At 36.9% G+C, this 26,470-nt stretch overlaps 1 protein-coding gene across 1 annotated transcript; it reads left to right on the forward strand.

Annotated features, from left to right (window-relative positions):
• Window positions 1-3,725: 3,725 nt before the first annotated feature.
• On the forward strand, window positions 3,726-25,859 carry LOC109107765 (tubulointerstitial nephritis antigen-like). The gene is made up of 12 exons (XM_042745968.1): window positions 3,726-3,876; window positions 8,067-8,383; window positions 11,132-11,198; window positions 15,008-15,100; window positions 15,205-15,319; window positions 17,808-17,931; window positions 18,060-18,210; window positions 18,320-18,506; window positions 19,173-19,218; window positions 20,204-20,327; window positions 23,619-23,664; window positions 23,750-25,859. The coding sequence occupies exons 2-12, from the start codon at window positions 8,074-8,076 to the stop codon at window positions 23,903-23,905; spliced, it is 1,419 nt and encodes a 472-aa protein (XP_042601902.1). The 5' UTR covers window positions 3,726-3,876; window positions 8,067-8,073; the 3' UTR covers window positions 23,906-25,859.
• The last annotated feature ends 611 nt before the right edge of the window (window positions 25,860-26,470 follow it).

Raw genomic sequence — 26,470 nt, forward strand, 5'->3', positions numbered from 1 at the left:
TCATCCAGATTCCAGTTGACTCTAAGGGACCTACAGAACATTCAAGTTTTGAGATTTGTATTTGGACCAGCTGCAGTGAGAGAATGTTCACAATTAGATTTCCCATCATGAGGATGTCTGGTGGTTTTCTATAGTTTTTTATAAAACAACCTGTTTAAACCAGCCTAAGCTACTTAGTTGATCCTAGCTGGTCTCCTAACCTAAGCTGAGCTGGTATTAAGTTGGTTTAGATGAGCATTTGACTGCTGATCAGCTGAAAACCGCCAAAACTCCCTTTAAAACTAACCAGTTTACCGACTAAGAGACTAACTAAGACCAGCAAACCAGCTTTGGCTGTTTTAAGATGTCTTTTTTTATTCACAAATTGGGTGAGTAAACAAGGACAGAATTCTTAACTATCACTTTAAATGAGAATGAGAAATAGAGGATGTTAACTTGGTAGAACTAACAAGAACGAGCAAGAGTTCCCACACATTACGGTCAACATTAGAAATGGCAGCATGTCTCGGCATGTGTTAATTACAGTCACCATTATACTTTGATCATCAACCTTGTTGAAGGATTGCAGAAAAATGAAAACAACTTGTTTTCATGTTGTGAAACACAAGATGCTTAAGGTATGCTTGAATGTTCAGTAATCATCAACAAAGATGAAGAATGAGTTTAGGTAAAGCTCAAGAGTGCAGAGCCACTGCAAACTGAAGAAACTGAAGAAAACAAGGGGTGTGAGAGCAGATCCAGGCCTGTTGAAAGTGTCAAGAAATAATCATACAGTTAAACTCAAAGTGAAACCATAGAAGTCCAGTTGAGAGAAAGAGCTTAAGTTTAACTAAGTCGGACAATTATGGAAAGAGTTCGCAGACCAACCTGCTGAAAGATGGGCTAAAATTAAATTACACAGAATATGTCATGCAATGCTTTTTTCCACTGAAATAATACAGATATTCCTGTAAATCATCTGCACTTTGTCAGCTCTTCAATAAAAAGATTTCTTAATCACGTTTGAATCATAGAATACTCGTTTGTGGAGTTCAAGCCTAAATTCACATTGTATATAAAAGGAATGTTAAAGGAACATCTTTCATTAATTGGAACCATTCCAAATGGGATCAAACAAGATAACTCAATAATAACTAAAAAATATTCATTCATTCATCAAATTATTCAATACAATTTTATTAGATTATAAAATGGTCCTTGTATGATCCCATTACTATCAGTTTCAAATAATTTTTAATATTGGGTATATTTTTGGAGGGATTTTTTAAACATCTTTTACGGTGTTCAGGACCCGGTTGTATAAATGTCAAAAACCTTGAATAGTAGTTAGGCAAAGGGAAACTGAGAGTCAAACGTAATCTCTTATCTCAGCCTTGACTCTGAAGTAATAAAAGCCTCACATCATGACTAGGCCACAAATGTGATGTCTTTCTGAACAAAGGACGCTCTGAGATAGGTGTGCACTTTGTGGAGAATAGCTGTTTTTCTGTGGGGAAAAAAGCAGTCATAGCTGTGACAGCAACACTTGATATAATGCATATTCTGATCATTTTGTTATAATTAAAAGAGAAGTCTTTAACATTTGTGTCGCCAAACAGAATTGGCATTAATGACTGTTTTCATACAGGTTTCCCCAATAAGTGGACAGGCAAATGGATAGTCTGCCTCTAGACTTATGTCTTTGGTTGAGCCAATGTTGTAATTTTGTGTTTTTTCGGGATGACAAACAGAGAGATGTTTTGATAGTGTTTACACTTTCCAAAAGAAAGCAAACTATAAATGGTTTGCTTTTATTTATTTTTTAAAAATGTATTTCAACTTAGAACAACAGCATATTTTGTTTTCTCTGTTCTATTTAAATTTAGAACATGAAGATCTACAAATTATGGGGGTGGTATTCCTGGGGATACATGAACTGAAGCCAAATTCTTTGGGATATTTCCATTAGAAAGGTTCAGGACACATTGTCCTTTTGACTAGCACATCTGAATTTGTCGTTAAAACTGCTCCATTCTGGCTCATTTGCAGCTCTCATAGGCTACTGAACACTTAAACATGCCAACAAACTTGTACACGAGCAGTTGTTAAAGGGGAGTATTGAGAGCCTGTTGTCATGCTGACACGTTGCATCTGTTCTGAGGGTCTTTTGTGGGTTTCTACTGCTCAAGGAGACAGAGCCAGATTGTTCCAGAATGACTTTACGATGGACCACATGTCAGACCTATTACCAGCTTTTTTTGACACATGCACTATCAGCATTGTTTTTGGGAACTGATTTTTCATTCTTGATGGAACAATGGACATTAATATTGTGAATCTGCTCATTTCTGACTCACGTGTCTTGTATAGCCACACTCCCTTGTGAAATCTTTATCATGTGCGTAATGTGAATCATTGTGCGTAGTCTCTGATTCATACATGCGTGTACAGTAACTCATAGCAAAGGCTAATGAATAAGGTTGAGTAGGGTAGGGACTCTCAGGGTTATCTCAGCCCATTTGTTGCATACTCCTATGCTCACATCTGTGGCTAAACGTAAATATGTGGTGGGCTCCCAATCTGACTCATTCACTCAAGCAGCTTTAATGTAATGTTACTGATATATGTAGGAGGTTACTGTACATGACTCACATGAACAATTCAAACCAATGTAGGTGAATGCGAGTAGTCACAAGAGGAAGCATGCATGCAAATCTGTGGTTAGGAGGCTTTTCTTTTCAACACCATATGGCACTTTCAATCAATAGGGTTAACAGTTTTTTTCTGCCATGTTCAGTAAAAGGGGGTGCTTAACCTTTAGAAAAATTTGGTTGTCAACCTCTAAATCTGTTTTTATTTTCAATTCATATTCTGATATTCCCTACACCTAAACCTAACCTTAAACATGAGTAATCCCTAAAATCAGAGGAAATGACAGATAAATGACACTGATGTATAAGCACCAAACACTGATTGTAAGCCTACATTTCACAAAAACTATGGTTCTTCAAATCTGATTGGTTATACACAAAGATGTTGATCCAGGAACATGTTGCACTTGGTAAAATCAGGTTCTACAAACACATTGTGAGAACAGTCAGCTGGAAAAAAAGTTATCTGAAAGCAGAACAGCTGATTATAAAGCAAAACCAGCACTATAAAGTATTCTATGTGTCAAAGCTTGTAAAGGGCATGTCAGCTCGTGTTGTAAAATGAATTGCAACATATGCAGAAATGAGTGTCCAATTGTGTAATTAAGATCAGTTTCTGGATATTTCTGCATGTATGCACCTCAATGCAGAGAGCATTACAAACACCAATTTATTTATTTTTTCACTTTATTTTTCTTTATTTCTTCTGGAAACTTCATTGGTGGTAATTCAACAGTTAATGTGATGTCACATGAAGTGTAAATGTAGTTGTCCGGCTGACCAGCAGGTGGTGAGGGAAGAACCTACCTCTGAAATGATCTTTGTGTACACAAAAACAAGAACGAGAAGCACAGTGGTGTGAGACAGATAACATAATGATCCATAATGAATTAACCAACAGGAAAAGTGTGGCATGGAAAGATAAAGTGCCCCAAAACTGATACAAGCAGTCAAAACCCTCAAGGAAAGAGGTTTAACCTAAAGTAGCTCCTGTCTGTGTGTAAATGAGTGGTGTCAGGATGTGTGGGAGGGAGAAAGTAAAGAGAAGGAGGGCAAAACAGGAGGGGTGGGTCGGAGGGCTTGTCCTGACTCTATATAAAGAGGGAAAATCCAAGTGTGACTAGAGGCCAGACAGGAGGCTGAAGACAGTACTCTGTTCAGTACTTTGACCTGTAGCTGAAACAGACCAGCTCACGTTTTGTTCACTGGATATAACCAGAGGAAGAATTTGATTTCACGAAACAAGGTGGGGGATTTTTTTTTTTTCTCGAGCTATTTAAATCCTGTGCTTCCTGTGTAACCTCCTCCCTCCCTCCCTATTTCAATGCAAGTGTGTCAAACAGGTGCGTAGTTAAGAGCAGCAGACCAGCAGCACTACAGCCTACAACAAACATTATCCTCTTTACATGTATCAAGAATGGCATTTCATGAAGTAAAAGTAGTTTAAGTTATGAAATTTAAAGCATTATTACTTCAGCTGTCATTGAATCTAGAATATTCTATACCAGTCTTCAACCTTTTTTAAGTGTTGCATCTAATGCCAGGCCTATAAATACCATTTTATTCTTTAGTCTTTGTTGTGTTTAGTACCATATTAATGAAATTATATGCTAATTATCATTATTTGTGTACAAGGCCGTACACTTGTGTGGCCTTAGCTGAACTTTGCGTTAGGTTGGATTAATTTGATGTTGTATTTTTAATGCATAATTTGTTTGAAATCAAATATTAATTGGAGTTTGCTGCTTTACATTTAGTTTGAATTTTAGTTAGTGTTTGTTTAGTAATATGATGAAAGTTATAGTTATTTGTCAGAAAAGTGTACTTCATTAAATCTATTACATAACTGAAAGATACCACATTCAGATCAATTACATATAAAATGAATATGAAATATATAATAATACAGGGTTAGTGGATGTAAATGCAGATGTGTCCTACATGAAGAGTTAAAGACTCATCTAAGTAATTGAAGGAAAATTATGTGATATCAAATATCACTCAGGTCATCACTTTCAATATTACAATACATGTAAATGAGAAATAGGTGGTGTCTGCGCTATACTCCTTTGACAGCTCAAGAAGCTGTGTCATAACTGATACGCATGGAATCTGCTAGAAAGTCTCCTCAGTCCGCTATCTGTCTGTTATTTGATACTGATATACAGTAGAAGCTTCTAGACCTGCTCTCAAAGTCCATGAAGTGTCATTCTACAATCACAAAGGTATATGTTAAACATCAACCTTAAAGGTAGCATTTTTTCAGAGACTTGTTCAAATGAACCTTAATATTTGTTAGTGAAATTAAAATACTAATGGTGAAGTTAAAGTATGAATATCCAGAAGACAAGACCTCCTGTATTTTTTAGCCTGTTATGATTGTGGCGTTTGTGTCAGTATGTTGTGTTGAACCACCTGTACACATGTAACTAAGATTGGAGATATGACTATAATACTGTATTTTCTTTATCAGCTCATTAGTTAAGTTTTGTGTGATCAAAAGCGCTGATGTAAGTCTTGATGAAAGCGAGTGCTGTATCATTTGTCAGACAGCAGATTATAAATCAGTGATATGTGCAGGAGCAGCAGTTTTACTGTCTGCTGCACATCAAGCATCATACGGGAAGTTTGTGATGTAAAAGTCAACACGTCTCTACATGCTACAGTCCCGTCGAGAGCAAACAGACGAGCCTTCAAAAGCTAAAATATCCACATTACTGTAGTGACATCATTACTGATGTTTACCGGAGTGATCGTCATGATAACGGGGTCAAACGAGCATCTCTTTTACTGATGTGACACTGCTGCCATATGTTTCAGTGTATGTCAGGCTGAGCTCTGGTCAACTAAAGGCACAGTCATGCAGAAAATTGCACAGCAATGGACTTTGTTTCCGGGCGGTTCTTTTGTCTGTATGGGGGACATTGAGCCTGGTGGGCTGATTGGGTAATTAGTGATGCTATTTCTGTAATTTGCTCGCCGGCCTCTTGTCTTTGTCAAGTCTCTTTTCTTTTTAACCCGAGACCACAACAGGCAGCATGAGTGCAATTATGTGTGATCTTAAGACATTGTTCTCAGGGAGGAGGATCACATTTACATTTACATTTATGCATTTAGCAGACACATTTATCCAAAGCGACTTACAGTGCATTCAGATTATATATATAATTTATTTTTTTATCAGTATGTGTGTTCCCTGGGAATTGAACCCACAACCTTTTGCACTGCTGACGCAATGCTCTACCACTGAGCCACAGGAACATAAAAGTGGATCCGTGAAAGTGAGGAGCAGTAATTTGATCAATTAAATGAGGAGAAAGTGGAGGAAGGCTGCCCCAAACAGTGACCTTTAAAAGGCTATTTAACTTTAAAGCCATATGTTATTTCAGAAGACAACAAATATATATAAATCTTAAATAAAAAAAAATATAGAAATGAGTTTAATATGTAATTGTATAATGTTAAAAAATATTTTTATTTAAAATAAATGCTGTTCAGTAACTTTCTATTCATCAAATAATCCTGAAAAATCCCATTGTATTGTATTAAAAAAAGTTAATACAATTAACTTATTTTGTAATAAGAAATTTTGTATAACAGTATACACTACTGTTGAAAAGTAGATGTTTTCTTTCTTTCTTTCTTTCTTTCTTTTAAGAAATTAATACTTTTATTCATGAAGGATGTGTAAAATGGATAAAAAGTGATGGTAAATTTCTATTTTGAATAAATGCTGTTCTTATTAACTGTTTATTCATCAAAGGATCAAAGAAAAAAGTATCAGGTATCAGGTTCCAAAAAATAATAAGCAGCACAACAGTTTCAACACTGAAAATAAATCAGCATGTTCAAATTTTTTCTGAAAGATCATGCGACACTGCAGACTGGAGTAATGGCTGATGAAAATTCAGTGCTGCATCACAGAAATAAATATTAATTCAAAATATATTAAAACAGGAAACCAATATTAGAAATTGCAATATGATTTCACAATATTACTGTTTTTCTGTATTTTTGATCAAATAAATACAGCCTTGATGAGCATAAGAGACTCCATTAAAAACATGCCAAACTTTTGAACGGCTGTGTACATATACAATCTAAAAATAATGATTTATATTTAACATATATAATGCTAGTGAAGCCCATTTTGTGTATAAACCTATATGAAAATGTGTTATTTTGTTATCAAAGATGGACAGTCTTTATAAGACAGTCTTACATTGTTTGTGCGCCTGCCTTGTTTTTAACTGCAGGAAGTAGCTGTTTCCGTAACAATGATAAGTTTCGGCTCCATTAGTTTGATACTGACATTATTTCCACCATGTCATCTACTGTGTCCTTTCTTGGAATATGAAGATAAACAGGTCCATTTTCCCATTTAAACCAAACATTTTAAAGGGGCATTCATCTTATCTTGACATTTTACATACAAACACAATTTTTAAGTGAACAAGAAATCAAAAAAATAGTATTTACCATTGAGTTTTATAGTTTAAATTCTCCAAAATGATTCCAAGAGAGCCAGGTAACTAAATGCATTAGCAGCACAAATGCAAAACATGAATTATCCTTGCACAATAATTAAGCAATTACATACAGCACATTTCTTGAATTCTGTGTAAATGTAAACACCCCATGTGGATTATGTAATGTTTTACTTAGTTTATGGGTTTAAGTTTCCACAGAAATTTTTTCTGTATTGCTCTGGTATGTGATCCATGATGGTGCCAAGTATGTTGACATGATAACTGTACTGCGAATATCTGTTTGCTCATAGCTCAAATATTATAAATGAGACACAATGTCTCAAGAGAGATCAAATATAGACATTGCAGTCAGTGGGCAATGGCCGTCTATTATGACCTTTGTGCTTTCTCTTAAAAGGAAGAGCCTAGTGTTGTAAGAGAATGTTTACATAGACGTAGTCACTGCTGTGAGTCTTTCCTGGAAGTTTAGCAAGTACATAAAAGTGGTGGACGTCTACAGTAACTTGAGGCATGAGTCACATGACCCCACCTTTTCTATACGACACACCTCAATGTATGGACCGTCCCACAGAAACCCAAGCACACTGATAATAGTAGTTTCCATCATGGACAAAAGTCAAGAGAAAACTGTGCTTTGTGCTGTTATTGTGTTTGCAGGATGAGTGCATTATTAAAATAAGAACAAGTTGAACGTCTGTTTATCAGTGATGTTTATATTGCAGATTGTTGGCTCATAGCCTCGAGCTCAGTCTGCTTCAGGAAAGTGCAAAATAAACCATCAGCCTTTGGAATTGCATTGCTCTGCCTAACACTCCAAGTTCTGTTTCTGTTTCTGTTTTCGCTCAAATGTTAAAATGTTATTACTGCTGTATGCATTAGATTCAATTCTGATTTGAAAGTTTACCCTGATGGCTGATGTTTTGCTATAATTGTTTCTTTATGACAGATAAGCAATGTTGAAGCTCTTGATGCTGGCCGCCATCACAGCGCTCCTCCTGCTGGCGGAAGGGGGAATGTCGGCGAGGACTCAGTCCCGCACTAAGAGAGAACTGGCCAGCCCGCTGCACCTCAGGGGGATCCGGGACGCCTATGGCTCCTACTGTCAGAGGAGAGGAGGCTGCTGTCCCGGGCGAAATGACCAGTGCACTGTACCTTACCTGGACACCATCTGTTACTGCGACCTGTTCTGCAACCGCACTGTGTCCGACTGTTGTCCTGACTTCTGGAGCCACTGCCTGGGAACAACTCCTCCATATCCTCCCAGTAAGTTGAATGACAAAGTGAATTCTGAAGACATGCTGAGTCTGTGAGTGCTGGTCACTCTTTTCCATGCATTTGCCTGCACAATGAATAGGGACTTAGACTTTCAAACTTCAAAAATGATCCACAAAAGCACTGTAAATTTAACATAAAAATGATCCATATGACTAGGGCACTATATTATGAGTCTTCTGAAGCCAAACAACAGCTTCATCTGATTAACAGACCAAAGTTTAAGTCATTATTCACTGATAATCTAATTGCTGGACTGACCTGAAATAAATGCTTTTTAATGCTATTTCAGCATAAGAAACAGCATTTATGAGACAGTTTAACTATGTCAGATTTTAAAGGGATAGTTCACTTACAATCATTTACACTCATGTCTTTCCAAACCTGTATGAGTTTCTTTCTTATGCTGAACATAAAAGAAGATATTTTGAAGAATGCTGGTAATCAAAGAGTTGATGGTCCTCATTGACCCTACTATGGAAGTCAATGGGGACCAACAACTGTTTGGTTCTTCAGAATTCTTCAAAATGTCTTTGTGTATAACATAAGAAAGAAACTGGTTTTGGAATGGCATGAGGGTGAGTAAATTATATTTATTTTTGGGGTGAATTATCCCTTTAATACCCATTTGAAATATGTTAATTTTGAGTTTGGCCAGCAGTTTGTGAGATTTAAGTATTTTCTCTCTCAAACAGATAGGAGTTGGTCTTGCATGCCCAAAATAGCTGTTGGCATTGCAAATATGGCCAAAAATAGGGAACTTGAGAATCTATAATTTGTGAGCAAAACATTCAGAACACTTTTGTGAATCAATTGATAAATCAATTGTTTAAAAAGATTTGACCTTAAAATAATACATTTTTCTCAAATCAGACTTTGCTAGTCCTCTCATGAGCATATCTACGGCTAATATCAATATTTTGATGCAACAACATAATTTTCAGTAAAACAGAACTATTGTATGACTTCAGAAAACTTCAGATATGGTGCATTAGTCATATGGACTACTTCTATGATAATTTCTAGTGTTTTTTTTAATAATTTTTTAGGGTGTTTTTTGTTTTTTTGTCTGGATCCCCAGATGGCAGAGGTTCAGGTTTAGTCCTGTTTTAGCTTCCTTCATGACAAGAAACATAAAATCTTGTTCTCATATAGAAAAGATCTATAGTTTGGGATTAGTCATTTTTAATCAAGATGGGAAGCCAATCATTGGTATGCTTAGGGAACAGTTTTGGCCCACAGCCAATGTTTGAAGTCTACACCATTACATAATGGAAAACCAAGTCCAAATTCATCCCTGTTAATGTTTTCCTGCCATTCTTGCTTCATGGACCTCACTGTGGTTGTGTAGTGCCATTCTCAAGAAAAGAGCAGAACAGAGCAGCAATGAATGGAGGTCAGCTGAAAGAATGCCTGTAATGCACAAGGAGGGAAGGGGGTGGAAAGTGTGACTGTGGGCAGGAAGGGATCACAACAGGTATGTGCGCAATGTGTGTTTGCTAAAGGAGGGACAATTATGTCTATAGGGCAGGTATGCCTTCAAGGATCACAGCTCAGCATTACTCAGACTAAATCTCAGTAAATGTTTTCTATGGAAAACTTTTTGATGTTTAAACTTGAAACTTGCCTATAAAAAAATTTAGTTTAATAAAAAGATGAACAAAATAAATTCAAGTAAAATTTTACTACTGAACAATGAAGTGTGCAAAAGGCAACACAAGTCAGGCAAAAATTTAGCAAAAATTATAAAAAAAAAAAAATTGAACATGCTACAAACACAGACGCAAATTCTTCCATAGTGTCTTTCCCAAACTTTTCCTGAATGTAAAAGGCTGCAAACAGGAGAAAATGTCATGTCACACTTTTGAGAACCCTTCAAAAAAAAAAAAAAAAAAAAAAAAAAAAAACTGGCCACTGTTAAAACATCTGCTACAATATAATATATGATTCTTTATTCGTATGTCACTTGAAAAAATTAAATACATAAATAAAACACAAATTAAGAGTTTGTTCCCATGATTTATTTAATTAGGGTGGTGTTTTAATCATTTGTTCACTCATTTTAATTTAATTGTGACCACATATGAAACACTGCATGCGAGAGAAAAAAAAATAGATATCATGGCCACAAATTAAGAATATCTTTTAATTTGTCAGTAATGGAGAAAACCCCATTTTGGTCCCAGATGGTGAAGTTACAACATCTACCAGCAGCGGCCAACTGAATCATGCTAACCAGCCAAACAGTGACCCCTGTTTCAAAACAAGTTTGAAACATTCCTCTTCTCCCATTTTCCAGCATTCGGTCGAGCCAGTGTTGTTATGTAATTCTATTCGGTGCCACTAATGGTGCACACATTATGCACTTTGACTTTAAAATGATTTTTATTTACATGATTTTATGTATATGTCTGTTATAGTGTCTTACGTAGACATCCTACATATGCATCCACTTCTTTTAAGTTTATTCTTACTGTAGTTTGTACTTAGTATATTAGGAGGAGAGGAAAGATGGCCTGCCCATTTCCAGCCAGGCAATGTGGCAATCTCTGATTAAGCTCGTCAAGGCATGACGACAGCAGAGTCTCTGGGAAAGCAATGGAAAGCCAAGAAAACATTCCACTGCGGGCACCACAGACTACATCAGACAAACTTCTAATCCAAGTGTTTAGTATGTGTGTGTGGTTCTTACTCAAATCTCCTGCAGATTAATTCATAATTGTTGTTTGCTGATTTCAGGTTCTTGTGAAAGGAACGGCCAGAGGTTTCACTCAGGAGCAACATACAAAGAGAACTGTAATTTATGGTGAGTGTGAAATCTAGTCAAAGCTATATAGAAATCCTCCTCCTTCGTTCCATTTCGTTTCCCAATCTTTGAATCCAAGGCCATTGTTTGGCTACATCAACACTCATGTCGGCAGGATTTATCGGCAGACCGAGAGTCTTAACTGGGCTGCTTCAGTGGGCAGGACAGTGGGACCCCTCGCACATTCCTGAGTTCCCATACATATGCTTCACCTTCAGCGCCCTTGTGATCCTGACAACGTGAACAGTACAAACACACTGCAGGATAATGTACAGCACATATACATCCATAATATTTACCGCATGTCTCTCTCCCTCTACACAAAACCCCTTGCTAATAGGATTAGCTCTCCTCATAGAATCTAATCCGTTGCACCAGCCATGGTTGAAGCACATTCCCTTTCACTGTTTGAGGAGTCAGTGGACACATAAACCTCCTTAGTTAATGACCACCACATGAGAATATATCATTTTTTATGCTGAAACTGAATTTACGGTGGTGTATAGAATATAAATCAGTAAATAACTGCTTTGGCTGTAAAATGACCCTTCTGTTTATTGGTGATGGATTGTTGTATTTTTGTTTTGCATGAAGAGGTAGTTATTTGCACTAGCTGACTGAGCACTTCATGTGCGCTACATGACCTCCAGCTGAGATTTGCTGTGAAAATTGTGGGTAATTGGTGAAAGATTCCACACATCTCTCCAGTTTAAGTCACTCAACAAACTTTCAATTTAAATTTGCTTTAAAAATGTACATTTGCTGTCGCCACCAATAACCTCAAGATTACTGTGCTGACATAAAGCGCACAGCCACCAGAATTCGATCCCGGTCTAAAGGTCCTTTGCTGATCCCACTTCCCTCTTTTCACCCAATGCCTGTTCTCTACTATCCTGACTCAATAAAGGCATAAAAAGGCCCATAAAATGCCTTAACAAAATAAAATAAAATAAAATAAAATAAAATAAAATAAAATAAAATAAAATAAAATAAAATAAATAAATTAAATTAAATTAAATTAAATTAAATTAAATTTGAAGGCATATTGTGACTAAAAGTTGCAATAATAAAAAAATAAAATTAAAATTTTAAGAAATGAAATCTAAAAATGCGGAGTTTAATACAACCCAGCGCTGGGTAAAATATGGACAAACTCAGCGATTGGGATGCTTTGACCCAGCGGCTGGGTTACTGCCCAGAAGGCTGGGTTAAACATTTAGCCCAACTGTTGATTAAAAACAAACCCAATCGCTGGGTTTCTCCATATTTTACTCAGTGCTGGGTTGTATTTAACTCAGCATTTTGTAGAGTGTGATTCTGAGATTTTATTTTCCATTTTTTGTTGGCTTACATACTGTCTTGTCATCCAATTTGGATGGTATAATGTTTGTTGGTGTAAAAGCATCTGATAGTGCTTTCTCACTGTATTTGTATCTCACTGTAACAAAGGTTTTTTACACAGCAGTGATATGGGTATTGTCTCTGGGAATACAGTGTGGTGTCGTCTCCAGTATTGTTTGTTTTTGGTGTAGTGTGTGCACATGGTCACATTTATGACAGTGTGAATTTTACTTGTTTTTGAACACATTAAGACATACAGTACGTAAATATGAGAGCCGTCAATACTTGCAATGCCCTAGTGCTGGTTTTGAGAGTCTCATAAGGAGATAAGCAGTTCTACAAGCTAGTACAAATGATCAGGATGATAAAACATAATCTCTGTGAATTTAGATATATTTGACTTGAAAACTTAATCTTTGAAGGCATTTCAATCATGTAAAAGTAGCCAGAAATGCTCATGTTGTATGTTTCGTCTGCAGATGTGTTTTTGTTTGTATGTCTGACTCATTCTGTTGTTGATGTGATATGATTTTATCTGTTAGTTAGGCATGATGGCGTTTCTGTGATACACTAACCACAAGATTGGCACCTCCTGGAATTGCCCTGTTATCTCCCCTCTCTTTAGTTCTCGTTTTATCAGGATCTGTTTTTTTTTTTTTTTTACGTTCTGCATATAGTGATCTGCTTCCTGTGGTGGCAGAGATTGATGAAATACTGGCTGCTGTCCAAGTAGAGTTGTTGTTTCCTCTGGTTCATATTCACCTCTGTAATCCTGAGATTTCCTGAGTTCAAGCCTCATGTAGCAGCCGCAGACCCACCGGTTTCTGCAGGATCTGATCATCAGTCAGTGATGTAATGAGCGCTACTGGTGTCTCAATATAACTATATCTTTCTTACTCTTTCTCTTTTACATACACTTGGCTATAATGTCAGAAATTATTACAGTCTTTGTGCTAGAGTTATGAGAAGAATGTAAAATCTTCAAAACAAAACACAATACTGATAAAGGAAATGACATTTCGGAGACAGTTTTATCAATCTAAATCTATTTTGGCCATTGCATTTCTATAGGCCCTTCACAGGCTCTATATGAATCCCTGCCGGAGCCCATGCATTCAACCCGATGTAATCTTTTTGAGATTACTATGAAATGTAAATACAGAGAAAGCACATAAATATGTCTGCTCTGAATCAGGGGGCATGTCAAAGGCTTGTATCAGGATGCTGATTTGAGCATTACAGTGAAGCGTGACAATGAGAAACTCAGCTTCCTGCTGACAAAAGGTCACTTGACACCTTTGCACTCTAAAGGCCTTTTGTAACATTCAACCAGCAAGTGTGCGCTGGTGTGTGAATTTATGTCTCAGTCTGAACTACTGTGTGAAGGTTGAACACTAGGACTTTGAATGTGTGTCATCTGACAGAAAGAAGAGGTGACAAGATCTGCTATGTGCAACTAGATTTTTACAGAGAAAAATGTGAGTGCAAAACCCATAGCTACGTTGGTTTCCAGGTTGTAGCATACTGGTCCAAATAAAAAACAACAGCACACAAAATAATACCCAACCTCTCCTTGCCATGCCATTTGAGGCATCATTCATGTGCGTAGTACAAATGGGCTGGATAGGTAACATGCTGTTTAATTCTTCTCTTTGTGAATCATCTCGCTGCTCTCTAGTAATGTCTCAGCAGCAGTGCACCTCTGCTCTTCCTCTTTTAATCCACGTTCCTCTCAAACGTCAGGCCTGAACCTCCTCCCTCAGCACAGACTGACTAAAAATGGATATTTCTTCAAGAGCTGCAGCCTTAAAAGGCTCATAGGCCTCTCTCTCTATTTTGGGTTCTCTTTCTTGCTTGTTTTGTGTCTCAAATGTATAATATGTCTGAAATGCACGATTGTTTTTCTCTATGGCTTGGTCTGAAGTCTATCTACATTTTCTTTCTCTGTTTTAAAACACTTATATAAACACACTGTTGTTTATCATTCTAAAAGTTAATCTTCAGTTTACTTCAGTCCTCAGAAAGAACAACAAGGGGTTTTAAAGTCACTTTGCTTTCTACAAATCCAGTCCCATGACTTCCCTAACATAAAATTAACCATGATTAAATGTTTTAAATCATTTTAAAGGCACAAAAATGTTTTTCCCCCCACACTTAAAATGGTAACCTCTTAAGAGGTCTTGACCTACTTGACTGTAATTAACTGATAAACCCCTACATTTTACTATAATCTTTCGTATTAAGTGCACACATCAGGGCAAAAACAGCAGACCTCATATCAAATGACCAGAAAATTTATATAATATTTACCTTTTTATCCTGAGGTCGACAAGCAATATTTGTGAAGATGGCTTCCTTACACTGACTATTTTTTCATGTATTTGTTCAGGCCTTATTTTGTACTTTATTTGTATAGATTGTAAATTTTCTGGATGTGTTCAATAACAGTTTTTATTTGTCTCCCGCAGCACATGTGGTCAAAATGGGCGCTGGGAATGTGAGCATTATGCCTGTCTGATAGAGGACGACATGATCCATGAAATCAACAGGAGAGGTTATGGGTAAGCATCAGAAATCTCATCTAGTTTGCTGTTACTAGTATTAAATACATATAAACAAGTGCACAAATAAAAGTGTATTCCTCTTTCTCTTTTTACCCATACAGTTGGAGGGCCTCAAACTACAGTCAGTTCTGGGGTATGACGCTGGACGAGGGTCTGCGGTATCGTCTGGGCACACAACGCCCCTCACGGACCATTATGAACATGAATGAGATCCAGGTAAGAGTCTTCTGCAGCTAGTCAGATGTTATTAATGCAGGACCCAGATGCAAAGCAGAACATCACATTATCCTCAAAGGGTTTACTTGGTCTTGTTTTTCACTAAAAATATACAATCATCACTTTTCACGTGGGTTTACTTCTGTATACATACTGACATTTTGTGATTAGTTTTGTTATCCAATGATGTTAGTCTCTATAGCTCTATTTATTTGATCAAAAATACAGTAAAATACAGAATATGAGTTTTATAAGTACGAATAAACAGCCAATATGTTAATAATAGGCATGCTAATAAGCAACTAGTTAATAGTGAGAACTAGTCCACAATGGGATCTCTGTAATCAAGTCTTCTTATTTTATACAAAAAGGAAATTTGCCATTTTTTAAGGATACCTAGATATTTTTACTGGAAAGCAAGATTTAAAAAAGTACTGATTAAGAAAACAATTTGCTGTGTTTAATGTCTGTTTATTTCACAGACATTTACTAAATAAATAAATGAACATACAACATTGATTTGACTTGAATGTAAGAATAAAGAGATCATGTGCTAGAGACATAAATCTTTCCCAGAATGCCACGACTGACCAGTCAGAATCAAGTTATTCATCTCATTTTTATGCCCATTGACGGCTCTTTGATTATCTGCTGTCACGCTCTGTGCAATGCAGTATGCCGTTAGAAATCATCAAAGCAAGAATAAAAGGCCAGATTCGGAAATCAGACAGTTGTTTGATCTTTGCTATTCATCAGCTGGTTGCAGTGCTGTGCAATGAATGCATCCTAGATGTGTCTGTCTGGAGGTGTGCTATTTGATGTGGCTCACTGAGGCATTCAGTGTCTCTCTGCAAAAAGCTGCCCGTGATCCACACCAACACATTACATAAGAGCTGATTCGGCAATTTGAGAAGGCTGGAAATGGTTTGATGTTGTTGATTGGTGCAATTCATTTATAGTTTCAAAAAGTACCCTCACTAGATAGGAACCCATACCCGTATCTTGCTCCTCTTCCTCTTTTCTCCTTCCTCTCCAACCCACATCCTCCAACACGTCTCCACCTGTCTCTGGAGTCGTTTATGAAGCCTCTATCTGTCTAAAACCTACTCAGCACACACTCTCACACACTCTTTACTTTCTCATTGGAGTGTTCTCTTTGCTCAGCGTGAGTGCTCACTTTCCCTGTTGGGTCAAGTGTTGCTGCGAGCCATGGCCCTTCAGGGGCCCTTTAACCACCACAATTCACCACTGCAGTGCCAGACGCTTGACAAGCACCTCCATTCCACAGGATCATATCTGGTAGTTGTCAGGGAGAATCATGACAATATCACAGACCGGAATGTAGGAGGATGACAACCAGCAGCTGTGCATTACCAAAGAGGGAGAGGCACACAGGAGCCTTTATGAGAGAAAGTGCTAAAACATTCCTTATTCAGGACTTATGAAACTTTGGGGTGTGAAATATGACTGAAAGTGGTCTGAGGAGAGTTATAGATTTGGGAGGTGTAGACCATGCATGAATGTGACCCTGTTAAGGTTAGGTTTAAGGTTATATGTTCATACCTGGTATTAACATCAATTTTGGATATTCCAATCATGAGTGGAAGGCTAATTACGGGTGTAAACAGGACCCTCAATTCAATGAAATATGATCATAAGTAGTCATCGGGATCATAACTGGTCAAAAGTTTGGGTTCAGTAAGTTCTTTTTAATGAATGGATATTTTTATACACTAAGGATGCATTAAATAGATCAAAAGTTAACAGTAAAGATAGTGTTACAAAAAATGTCTGTTTAACTACAAATAAATTCTGTTTAGATACAAAAAGGTTGCTGTTATTATTAACATTCTATTCATCAAAGAATAAAAAAATTACAGTTTCCACAAAAATATTATACACTATTATCAACTATTAACACTGATAATAATAATAAATGTGTTATTGCGCACAAAATCTTCATATTAGAATTATTTCTCAATGATCATGTGACACTAAAGACTGGAGATGAAAAAAAAAAGAAATATTAATACCAGATGTAAAGTGGACCATTGAACTGATAAATGCCATTATTTTGATGTTTGGATTTTACTTCGACTTTTTTTTTTTTTTTTTTTTTTTGTAATATTGATGGAACAGGTAAAAGGTTGGAAACTCAAGATTTCTGGATTTTCCCCTGGAATACATCTGAAAACCCACAAGATTAACAAATCACCATTATATAACCACACTAAGGCTTTATACAGTGTTTTGGACTTTGAAGACCTAAACTGAATCTCATTCATCCACTGGTCCTGTGAAAAATAATACGCATGGAAATGATTATATTATGCCACCAAAATCACTCATAATCACACCATGGATGCATTTATGGAAATCTTTATTCTGTGTTATTCATGTCTTCAATGCCAAACACCACCATTAAGCCATAAAAGTCACTTCCTTTGAAGAAAAAAAACCCCATTCAATCTTGCTTTATGTTCTGCAGATGAATATGAATGGAAACGATCATCTGCCAAGTTACTTTAACGCAGCAGACAAATGGCCAGGGAAAATCCACGAGCCCTTGGACCAGGGGAACTGCAATGCATCCTGGGCTTTCTCAACTGCAGGTGAGTCAGAAAAGACACAACACAGACCACAGCAGAAGAACACTGCAGAATACAGCACTCTCTGTATGTTATATAATGCAGATCCTCTGTCCTGTCGCTCAAATGTGAACCCTGTGACTCACTTCTAGCTGTTGCATCAGACCGGATCTCTATTCAGTCAATGGGTCACATGACCCCTCAGCTCTCACCTCAGAATCTGATTTCCTGTGACACACGCAATCAGGCTGGCTGCTCCGGTGGGCGTATTGATGGGGCCTGGTGGTACCTAAGAAGAAGAGGGTAATTCACTTATGTTTTACACACAACATCAAAGATGTGAAGATCTTTAAATGGTACACATCTGATAAAAAATACAGTCTTTTTATTTAAATATGTCTTTTTCTCTCAGGGTCGTGACAGAGGAGTGTTACCCTTTCTTTCCGCCCCAGCAAAGTCCTGCTGAAGTGGCTCGCTGTATGATGCAAAGTCGAGCGGTGGGCCGGGGAAAGAGGCAGGCCACAGCGCACTGTCCCAACAGCCACAGCTACCACAATGATATCTACCAGTCAACCCCACCATACAGATTGTCAACCAATGTAAGTCAGCTGACCCCTCGAATCAAGCAGAATATCAGTTTCTTTTAGGAATTGACAAGAAGTCTTATTACCTTACATTAAGTAACTTTATCTCGTTTAAAAGGTGTTTTAGTGGAAAGCAAGATTCATGTATAATCAGGCTTCCTGTATGTTCTGACACGTTAGAATTACATTCACTGTAAAACATGCAGACCTCTGCCTGCATAATACCAATGATTAAAGGGTCAAAACCCTTCAACTCAAAGCCAAAGGGAGGAATAACTCTCAACTGCCTGGAGAGGCATTACATTAGTAGTCATGTCATGGTTGAACGTATTTCCTCCCTGAGCCATATCTTACCACCCATTTGTATTGTTTAATGTATAGTCTAGGTCATATATATGTCTCTAGGCATGTTTTAGATCATATATCATTCACAGATGTGAATAAGGATGAACAATTAAACAATTCAGTGTAGGAATACTGTAAGACTGTTTATTACGTGTACAAAAATGTGTTTACCCATGCAGCTTAAGACTGCTCATACTGTATATAAAACAATTATTACTTCAGTAATTTCATTCTAAATGCTTTTTTTCATGCTGTAATAAATATTTGCAATGTAAAAATAGCATTAGGCTGGAGTATGCTGTTAACTGAACTCACTTGTTGCTTTTCCACTCACAGGAGAATGAGATTATGAAAGAGATTATGGATAATGGCCCCGTGCAAGGTATGGATTTCTCCAGTTGGTGTGTGTGTGTGTGTGTTTGCACAATACTGTGAGCCAGAGGATAAGAATAGTAAAAAGCACTTGCCAAATGACTGTTAATGCAGTCAGCAACGATCAGTCTATGTCGTATTAGTCACCACGGAGGTTGTAGATGCCCATACGGCATTTAGTTCGGACAAAAAGCCTAAAGTCATCATATATGCACAGTGAATTCTTGAGAAAAGTCCCCTGCAGTAATATGATGAGGGTGTGTGTTTGTGCGTGGTTCAGAGCAGCTCCGTGATCCTGTGCCAGTGTTCTGTTGTATTGTTCCAGACAGGAGGGAGCACTGGATTTACGCCAGATTTCACTTCTAATCTTTGCAAAAATTCTGCCTAACCTCTGGCTTATACTGAGAAACAGGAGATGAAAAGTAATGTTCATGTGCAGGAGTGTGTGTGTTCATTAGACTCTGTTTACTGCTTAGGATCTTCTAGTAATGTCTGGAAAAACCCAAAGTGTGTGAGAGGGTGCAGGTAATTCCTTTAATGCAGTGTTTACCAGAATGTTGAACCCGACTGACTTTTCTTCACATGCTACCATGGCTGTCCTCGGGAGGGTTGCTGCGGGAACCCACCCACAAAAGTTTTGTCCTGTGAATTTAAGCAATGGGTCTTTATGCAATGTTGATTTGAGATAAAATTAGTAGCGGTCACTTTGATCTCACTTTAATTTGCAAGGGAACAAGATGTTTGTGGGATATTACGTAATTTGGCTTTTAAAGCAGCCATAGTATTTCCTTTAGTATGACTGTGAGTGATAAGAATGTAGGATCAGCTTTTAATTCAATGATGTCTGAAGGTCAAAGATCAACTTGATTAAATCATGGAGATCACGTATTTTCAGACTTCTATATTAAATTGCTGTACTACTGTAATTTGTATTATATTTAAAATGGTGTACTTAAAAATACATAATGAATGTTATATTTGTTTTTCCCTTTTAGCCATCATAGAGGTCCATGAGGATTTCTTTGTGTACAAGAGTGGAATTTACCGGCATACAGATGTCAATTACCACAAACCGTCACAGTATCGCAAACATGCAACGCACTCTGTCAGGATAACAGGGTAAGCTCTAGCGTTGCGTAACCTTTTATATCCAATGGTGGAAGCAAGAGGAAATGAGTAATTGGCAGTGTTTCAGAGAAAGTTCTTAAACAACAAAAGATCTCTTTTTCTTTTTACCATTTGTCATTTTTGATACTGATGTATCCTATAGATAGATAGATAGATAGATAGATAGATAGATAGATAGATAGATAGATAGATAGATAGATAGATAGATATTTTGTAAAATATTCAATTATTTTTAGACAGTTTATTTAGAATTTTCTTAGACTATTTTTATTAATTTACCTCACTAAATATACTAAATGAGATACATGGGTCAAAAGAATGGGCCAAAATCACACCTGGTTCTCCATACAGGAGGCGTCTTGAAGCTGTCGTTAACAACAAAGGCTTTTATACAAAGTAATAAATGAATTTCAGTAAGCGTGTTCAATACTTTTTCCCTGGGTCATTCAATTTTATTACACAGAACTTCATTTCTAAATTCATTTGTTTTGTTTTCTTTGTATGTATGGATTACTTGGGTTGTTATCGACCTCTGGTGAAAATTGCATGTCAACAGCACCTTTAGAAATATACACTCTTAACAATAAAGGTGCTTCACGATGCCATAGAAGAACCTTTTTGTCTAACTGGTTCCATAAAGAACCTTTAACATCTGAAGAACCTTTCTATATCAAAAAAGGAAAGAAATGGCGAAAGAAGGTTCTTCAGATCATAACAATGTAAGAAAGGGATTCTTTAAAGAACCTTTGACTGAATGGTTCTTTATGGAACCAAAAATGGTTCTACTATGGCATCGATTGAAGTACATTTTGAAGCACCTTTTTTTTTTTAAGAGTGTATTTAAAAATGGTGACGTGTTCAATACTTATCTTACCAGCTGTAAAACAATTTACTATATGGCCAAGAAAAATACATTTTATAAACAAATTGTACAATAATATATAAAAAGTTAAAATATAGTTTTTACTCGTAAATTAATCCTGTTTTAAGTATGTTCTTTTTAAGGATGTGACTTTCTTCTGGTCTAAGTGAAGATCTGAAGATTTGAAATGTAATACAGACAAAGAATTTGAGTGATTTAGGTCTTTCCCATTTAAGCAGATAGGAGCTGTGTTTGCATGACTGGGGCCGTCACCATGATGGCTGAGAAGTGAACTAACTTGCCTTGAAGGGAATTAATAAAATAAGACATAAGACAAACTCCTTAATGGCCCCACTTGTCTGCTGTGCAGACATGTTTTTGTTGTTGCTAGCAGACAAAACACCTGGATGACTGGCCTTCTATTCCCACCCCCAGACACACACCCCTCAAAGCCTTTGTCTGGTTTAGCTATACTCACTCAAACATAACACACCTTAATAGCACTGCATCACTACGTGACACTACATAGTAAGGATTAACTTTACTTTGTCATAAAAAAATATAACTCAGACCACTATTTTATTTTATTTTTAAAACAGTCTCTCCAAAAATGGAGCTTTTTTTTTTAACAAATGTGCCTCAGAGATTCCTGCTGTGCATAAATGTGGATCTTGAGCTGCACAGAAGCACTATAGCACTACAATGATTGTTTAGTGAGACATTCAGAGGCATGGTCGGGTCAGGTCACGTTCCCCAGGTATGTCTCCGGTAACCTTGCCTGACCTGCCGCTAGTGTCTGTGAGTGTGACATGCTTCAGTGGTGACGGTGATATGAGCGCGAGTCTGTCTGAACCCCGGCTTTTCTCCTGGCCTCCTGTCACTCGCTGACGCTGCGCTTCTCGCGCTGCTCTAGACGTTCAGAGGACACTGTATAGCCCAATGAAGTTGGCATATGGGGTGGGGGGCAGTGGCAGTGTTTTTACAAGGAAAATCCCACCGTGGTGCATTGGGCTAAGCCCAGGGCCTGGGAAAGTTTGTGAAAAGCTCATTGATGTCCAGTGTAATGGAAATGGCATTGTTCAGAGCAGACAGAGAGGCCTAAACCCAGCGCAGGTCAGGGGATGGTTGGATGTGGTGGTATGTCTATCATTGTCCTAAAGCCAAGGACAGAAAACATGGTGAGATAAGAGCATAGCAGAACTCTGAGCTGCACAGCCACCGGTTTTGACCCTCCAACTCTCCCATGTATTTTATATGGAGGCGCATTGCTTTTTTAGGTGAATTTGTTTGTTATTTTTCTGAGTGTACTGAATACCAACTTCCCCCCCTGTGGGGATGGAAGGAAGATTAGTATTATTTGGGAACAGAATGATATGATCCCGAGTCTGATGGAAAACTTTCCTAAGAATAGACGTGGACTAAACTATATTTATTTCCAGACATATATAAATAAATAGGCCCTTGACGCATGTAGTGATTGACAAGCTGAATGTTCTGAACTCAGATAAAAAGACATTGGAGGTCAATGGCTTCCTCTTATTACTCAAATAACCAGGACGGGTGGAGAAGCATAAGGAAGTTCTTGGCATGGTAAAGGTTCCACCCATCGGTTTGTTGTTGACTTGAGGAGATGTAAGGGGGCGGGTGTGTGCTGCTTCCTAATGATCACGTCCTTCCTCTGCACCATTTCAAATTTTTACTCAGATTTGTTCTTAGTTTTGAGTTCAAGCTCTCAGGTGTAAATATTCCTCAGTTTTTTTTTTGTCTTTTTTCCCCCAATAACAACATAAAATAAAAATAAATAAATGCACATAAAGTTTATATTATATTATATTATATTATATTATATTATATTATATTATATTATTTAAAAAAAAGACCAAAATGTGTAATTAAATTAGACTTTTTGACTGAAAGTGTGAATATTCCTCACTGTTTAATGAATAAATTAACCTTGTCTAGAAGTAAAATATAAAGATATTATATTACAGTATATTACATTATATTATTTTTCTTAATGTAACTAAGCATAAATCTAAATGAACCAAAAAAATTACAACTATTTTCAATAAATAAATAAATATATTATATTATATAAATAAACAAAGATTATATTATATTATATTGTATTGTATTGTATTGTATTGTATTGTATTATATTATATTGTATTGTATTTTATTGTATTGTATTAAATATTTTTTTTAAATGTCCTGCATCTATAGGCCTACTCAACTTGAGTTGGATGTGTACACCTGTTCTTTTCCAATATTTAAATAAATTTTTCATTTTTTTTTTTTTTTTTACCTAAAATCTGATCAATGATGGCATTGATTTTAAAGCCTATTCTTAGAGAGCTTCTTTGAATACTAATGTCTGGTGAATGCACAATAGCATATTGATTTTTGTTGCACTTTTCCAGATGGGGAGAGGAAAGAGATTACAATGGCAGAACACACAAATACTGGGTGAGAAATGATATCCAAATGATGAAATGATTCTCTTCAACAGGAGCTTTTACACATTTTAAACAATCTCTCCTCCACTCCACAGATTGCAGCTAACTCATGGGGGAAGAACTGGGGTGAGGATGGTTACTTCCGAATTGCTCGTGGTGTAAATGAGTGCGAGATCGAGGCGTTTGTGATCGCCGTGTGGGGCAGAGTCACCATGGAAGACATGCACAACCATCACGGACACCACAAGTAGAGATCTGGAGTGTACGCCTCACTGTATGATTTAAAAGTCAATCAGTTCTTTTGCAGGTTTGTGAGAGTCTGATTTCCACCAAACCCCAGTGCCTTCTGAATATCTCTTCACGCCATATGAATAAAAAGTGGTGTCCACTGCCCCCCTCTGTCCAAATACACGTCTCCACTGGAGTTTTGGTTTGGACGAATGTAAAACTCCAGTTTGTGTATACGGCCTATATCGTCTTATTGGTGGAAACCAGCTTGTTACACTCTCTGACTGGACCTCAAATAACAGCCACAGCCACAGGACTCAGACGCACTCAGGACTCAGTACTCCAAAGACACACTTCACAGGCACACATGCGCTCAGCATCACAACGTAATTGTCTCAAATGTCTAATATAGTGACATATTAGGATGTGTCTTTTGTTTTGTATTTTTTCCTGTTTGAGAATCGTTGCACACCAAGGCAGACAGTCAGACAGCACTCCATACGTTCTGCTAAAAGGATTGAGGGATTGAGGAACACCAGGATGGCGGAAGAAGGTTTTAGGACCAATAATTTATTCCAAAAATAGCCTAGATTAGATTTATGACAGTTCTGCATTCCATTGAGGTTAAGGTTGTGTATAATTGCTTTAAAGCACTTTAACCCACTCCAGTCATTGTTTTAAAGTCGGATTCAGTTAGGTTGGCTGTTAAACAAATTTAAAGGATGACTGTACAGATACAGACACTGCTATTCCCTCTCATTTTAGAATATAACAGGAATCAACCCAAAATGTTTTTCATGCTATGAGACCAAAAAAATGGACATCAGTTACTGCAATTTTAAATAACCCTTTAAAATCTGTAAGAATTTAAAGGTTGGAAGTGGTTTGGTCAACCTGGAGCTTAAATAATGACCTTAAGGGCTATACAGAGGCAAAGACAACTGTTTATCATCAGAACCTTTGGTTGAAACTGTTGTAATGTGTTGGGTATATTGCGCTGGAGTATATACATATAAACACCACAGATTCCACGTAAGAACAAAATCTGCTCAAGTCTTAAGCTATTGTACTCTGTGAACTAATAAGATTGTGATTGTAAAAAATTGATTACTATTACCATTAGTATTTAAAAAAAAATTGTTTGTTATTCATTTGCATAAAAAATAAAAAAAATCTTAATGTGAGATTTTGGAAGTGGGGCAAAAGTGCACATGGGTTTGGGTTCTGTGCTGAATTAGTACTGTCTTGCTATATAAATCATGCAAAACCTCAATATTACAAGACACCATAGGGCATGTTTGCTTCTCAAATATCCATCTACACATATATGGAGATTATTGTGCGTTAATAAGCATGAGACAGCTATTGCTGCATGGGCATAAAACATCGCAAACTATAATATTGTGCATGCACCAGAGCTCCAAGCAATCCCATCTGCTGACTTTGATAATGATAATGTCCTTATTATGGTGACATGACCAATTCATTTTTTTTTTTTTTTTTGATTCAGCAATACACACTCACAGACAGGAAGACATGGGGTCTTTCAGTATAAATTCAGCAACAGATGCTATATTCTGCTCACCAGTCCATTAGCATTCAGTGAAATGTCTTCTCTATTAGTCATGCAAGAAGTTTCTATTGAGATAAAGCAGTTACTGTATATGCAGCCAGATGAGTCTAGCATATGGGCTTATGTCATGAATATTCAGTGTCTTAATATTGCTAGATTTTACATTACGGTTCATGTTATACACTGATTTGAGCCCAAGCTGGATCGTTCTCATTTAGACATTCTTCAGTTCTGTCTTCCAGTTATTAATTAATACTGTTATTTAAGAACAAAGTCTGTTTGTAAATCACTGGTTACTACTGTGCAATGTTACCATGTTGTTCCTTGTATTGTCTGTACACAATGCAAACCACTGTAGTGTTCACCTGTGTGATGCAATAAAAGTCCTACAGCCCACTTCTTTATACTCGCAGTCGCACCTGGTTTTTTCCACTGCACATTAATGTTTTGTATTATAAAAGCTTTCACCTCGACTTTAAATCCGCTTTCACCTTCAGTGAAACACAAGTCTCTGGTTTCATTTTCTGCATAATAGCATAAATTGTTCTTACAAGTTAGACATGGCATCATGTGAAGAGATTTCAATTTCTCAATGATTCAGGCTTTATAAGCAATTCTTTTGGAGAAAGAGTTATTTGGGGGAAAAATACACTTTCACAGCTCTCAGCAATATTACAAATGATCATGCATAAAATTTAAAACTATTTTTTACAAAATGTGTGTTTATACAGGTTGTTGTGACTGATTTCTAGTATTTTATATTCACTAAAAATAACTGGAAGAGTCATCTGTTCGAGCATCAGATGACAGTATCATGAGAAATCGGACTCTCCCTCAAAATCTGGTCTGCATTCACTTTAAGAAACAATAATGGAACGGAAAGTTCCAGTAATTATTTTTTATTTTTTTTGATGAAAGCAATAATAAATGAAAACAGTTCTTGGTGCCCAACCCAAATCTTCAAAAAGTGTTAACAAATCTGCATTGTTTTCAATCAGCAAGTCCCTCACATCTT

The sequence above is a fragment of the Cyprinus carpio genome, chromosome B19, assembly GCF_018340385.1.
Source record: "Cyprinus carpio isolate SPL01 chromosome B19, ASM1834038v1, whole genome shotgun sequence".
In the NCBI taxonomy this organism is placed as follows: Eukaryota; Metazoa; Chordata; class Actinopteri; order Cypriniformes; family Cyprinidae; genus Cyprinus; species Cyprinus carpio.

Bases quoted from the DNA above. Each gene is read 5' to 3' on its own strand.
- LOC109107765 (XM_042745968.1), top strand. From the start codon at position 8,074: ATGTTGAAGCTCTTGATGCTGGCCGCCATCACAGCGCTCCTCCTGCTG. The intron at 15,101-15,204 runs GTAAGCATCAGA...TTACCCATACAG, and splicing joins ATCAACAGGAGAGGTTATGG to TTGGAGGGCCTCAAACTACA. The intron at 19,219-20,203 runs GTATGGATTTCT...TTTCCCTTTTAG, and splicing joins GGATAATGGCCCCGTGCAAG to CCATCATAGAGGTCCATGAG.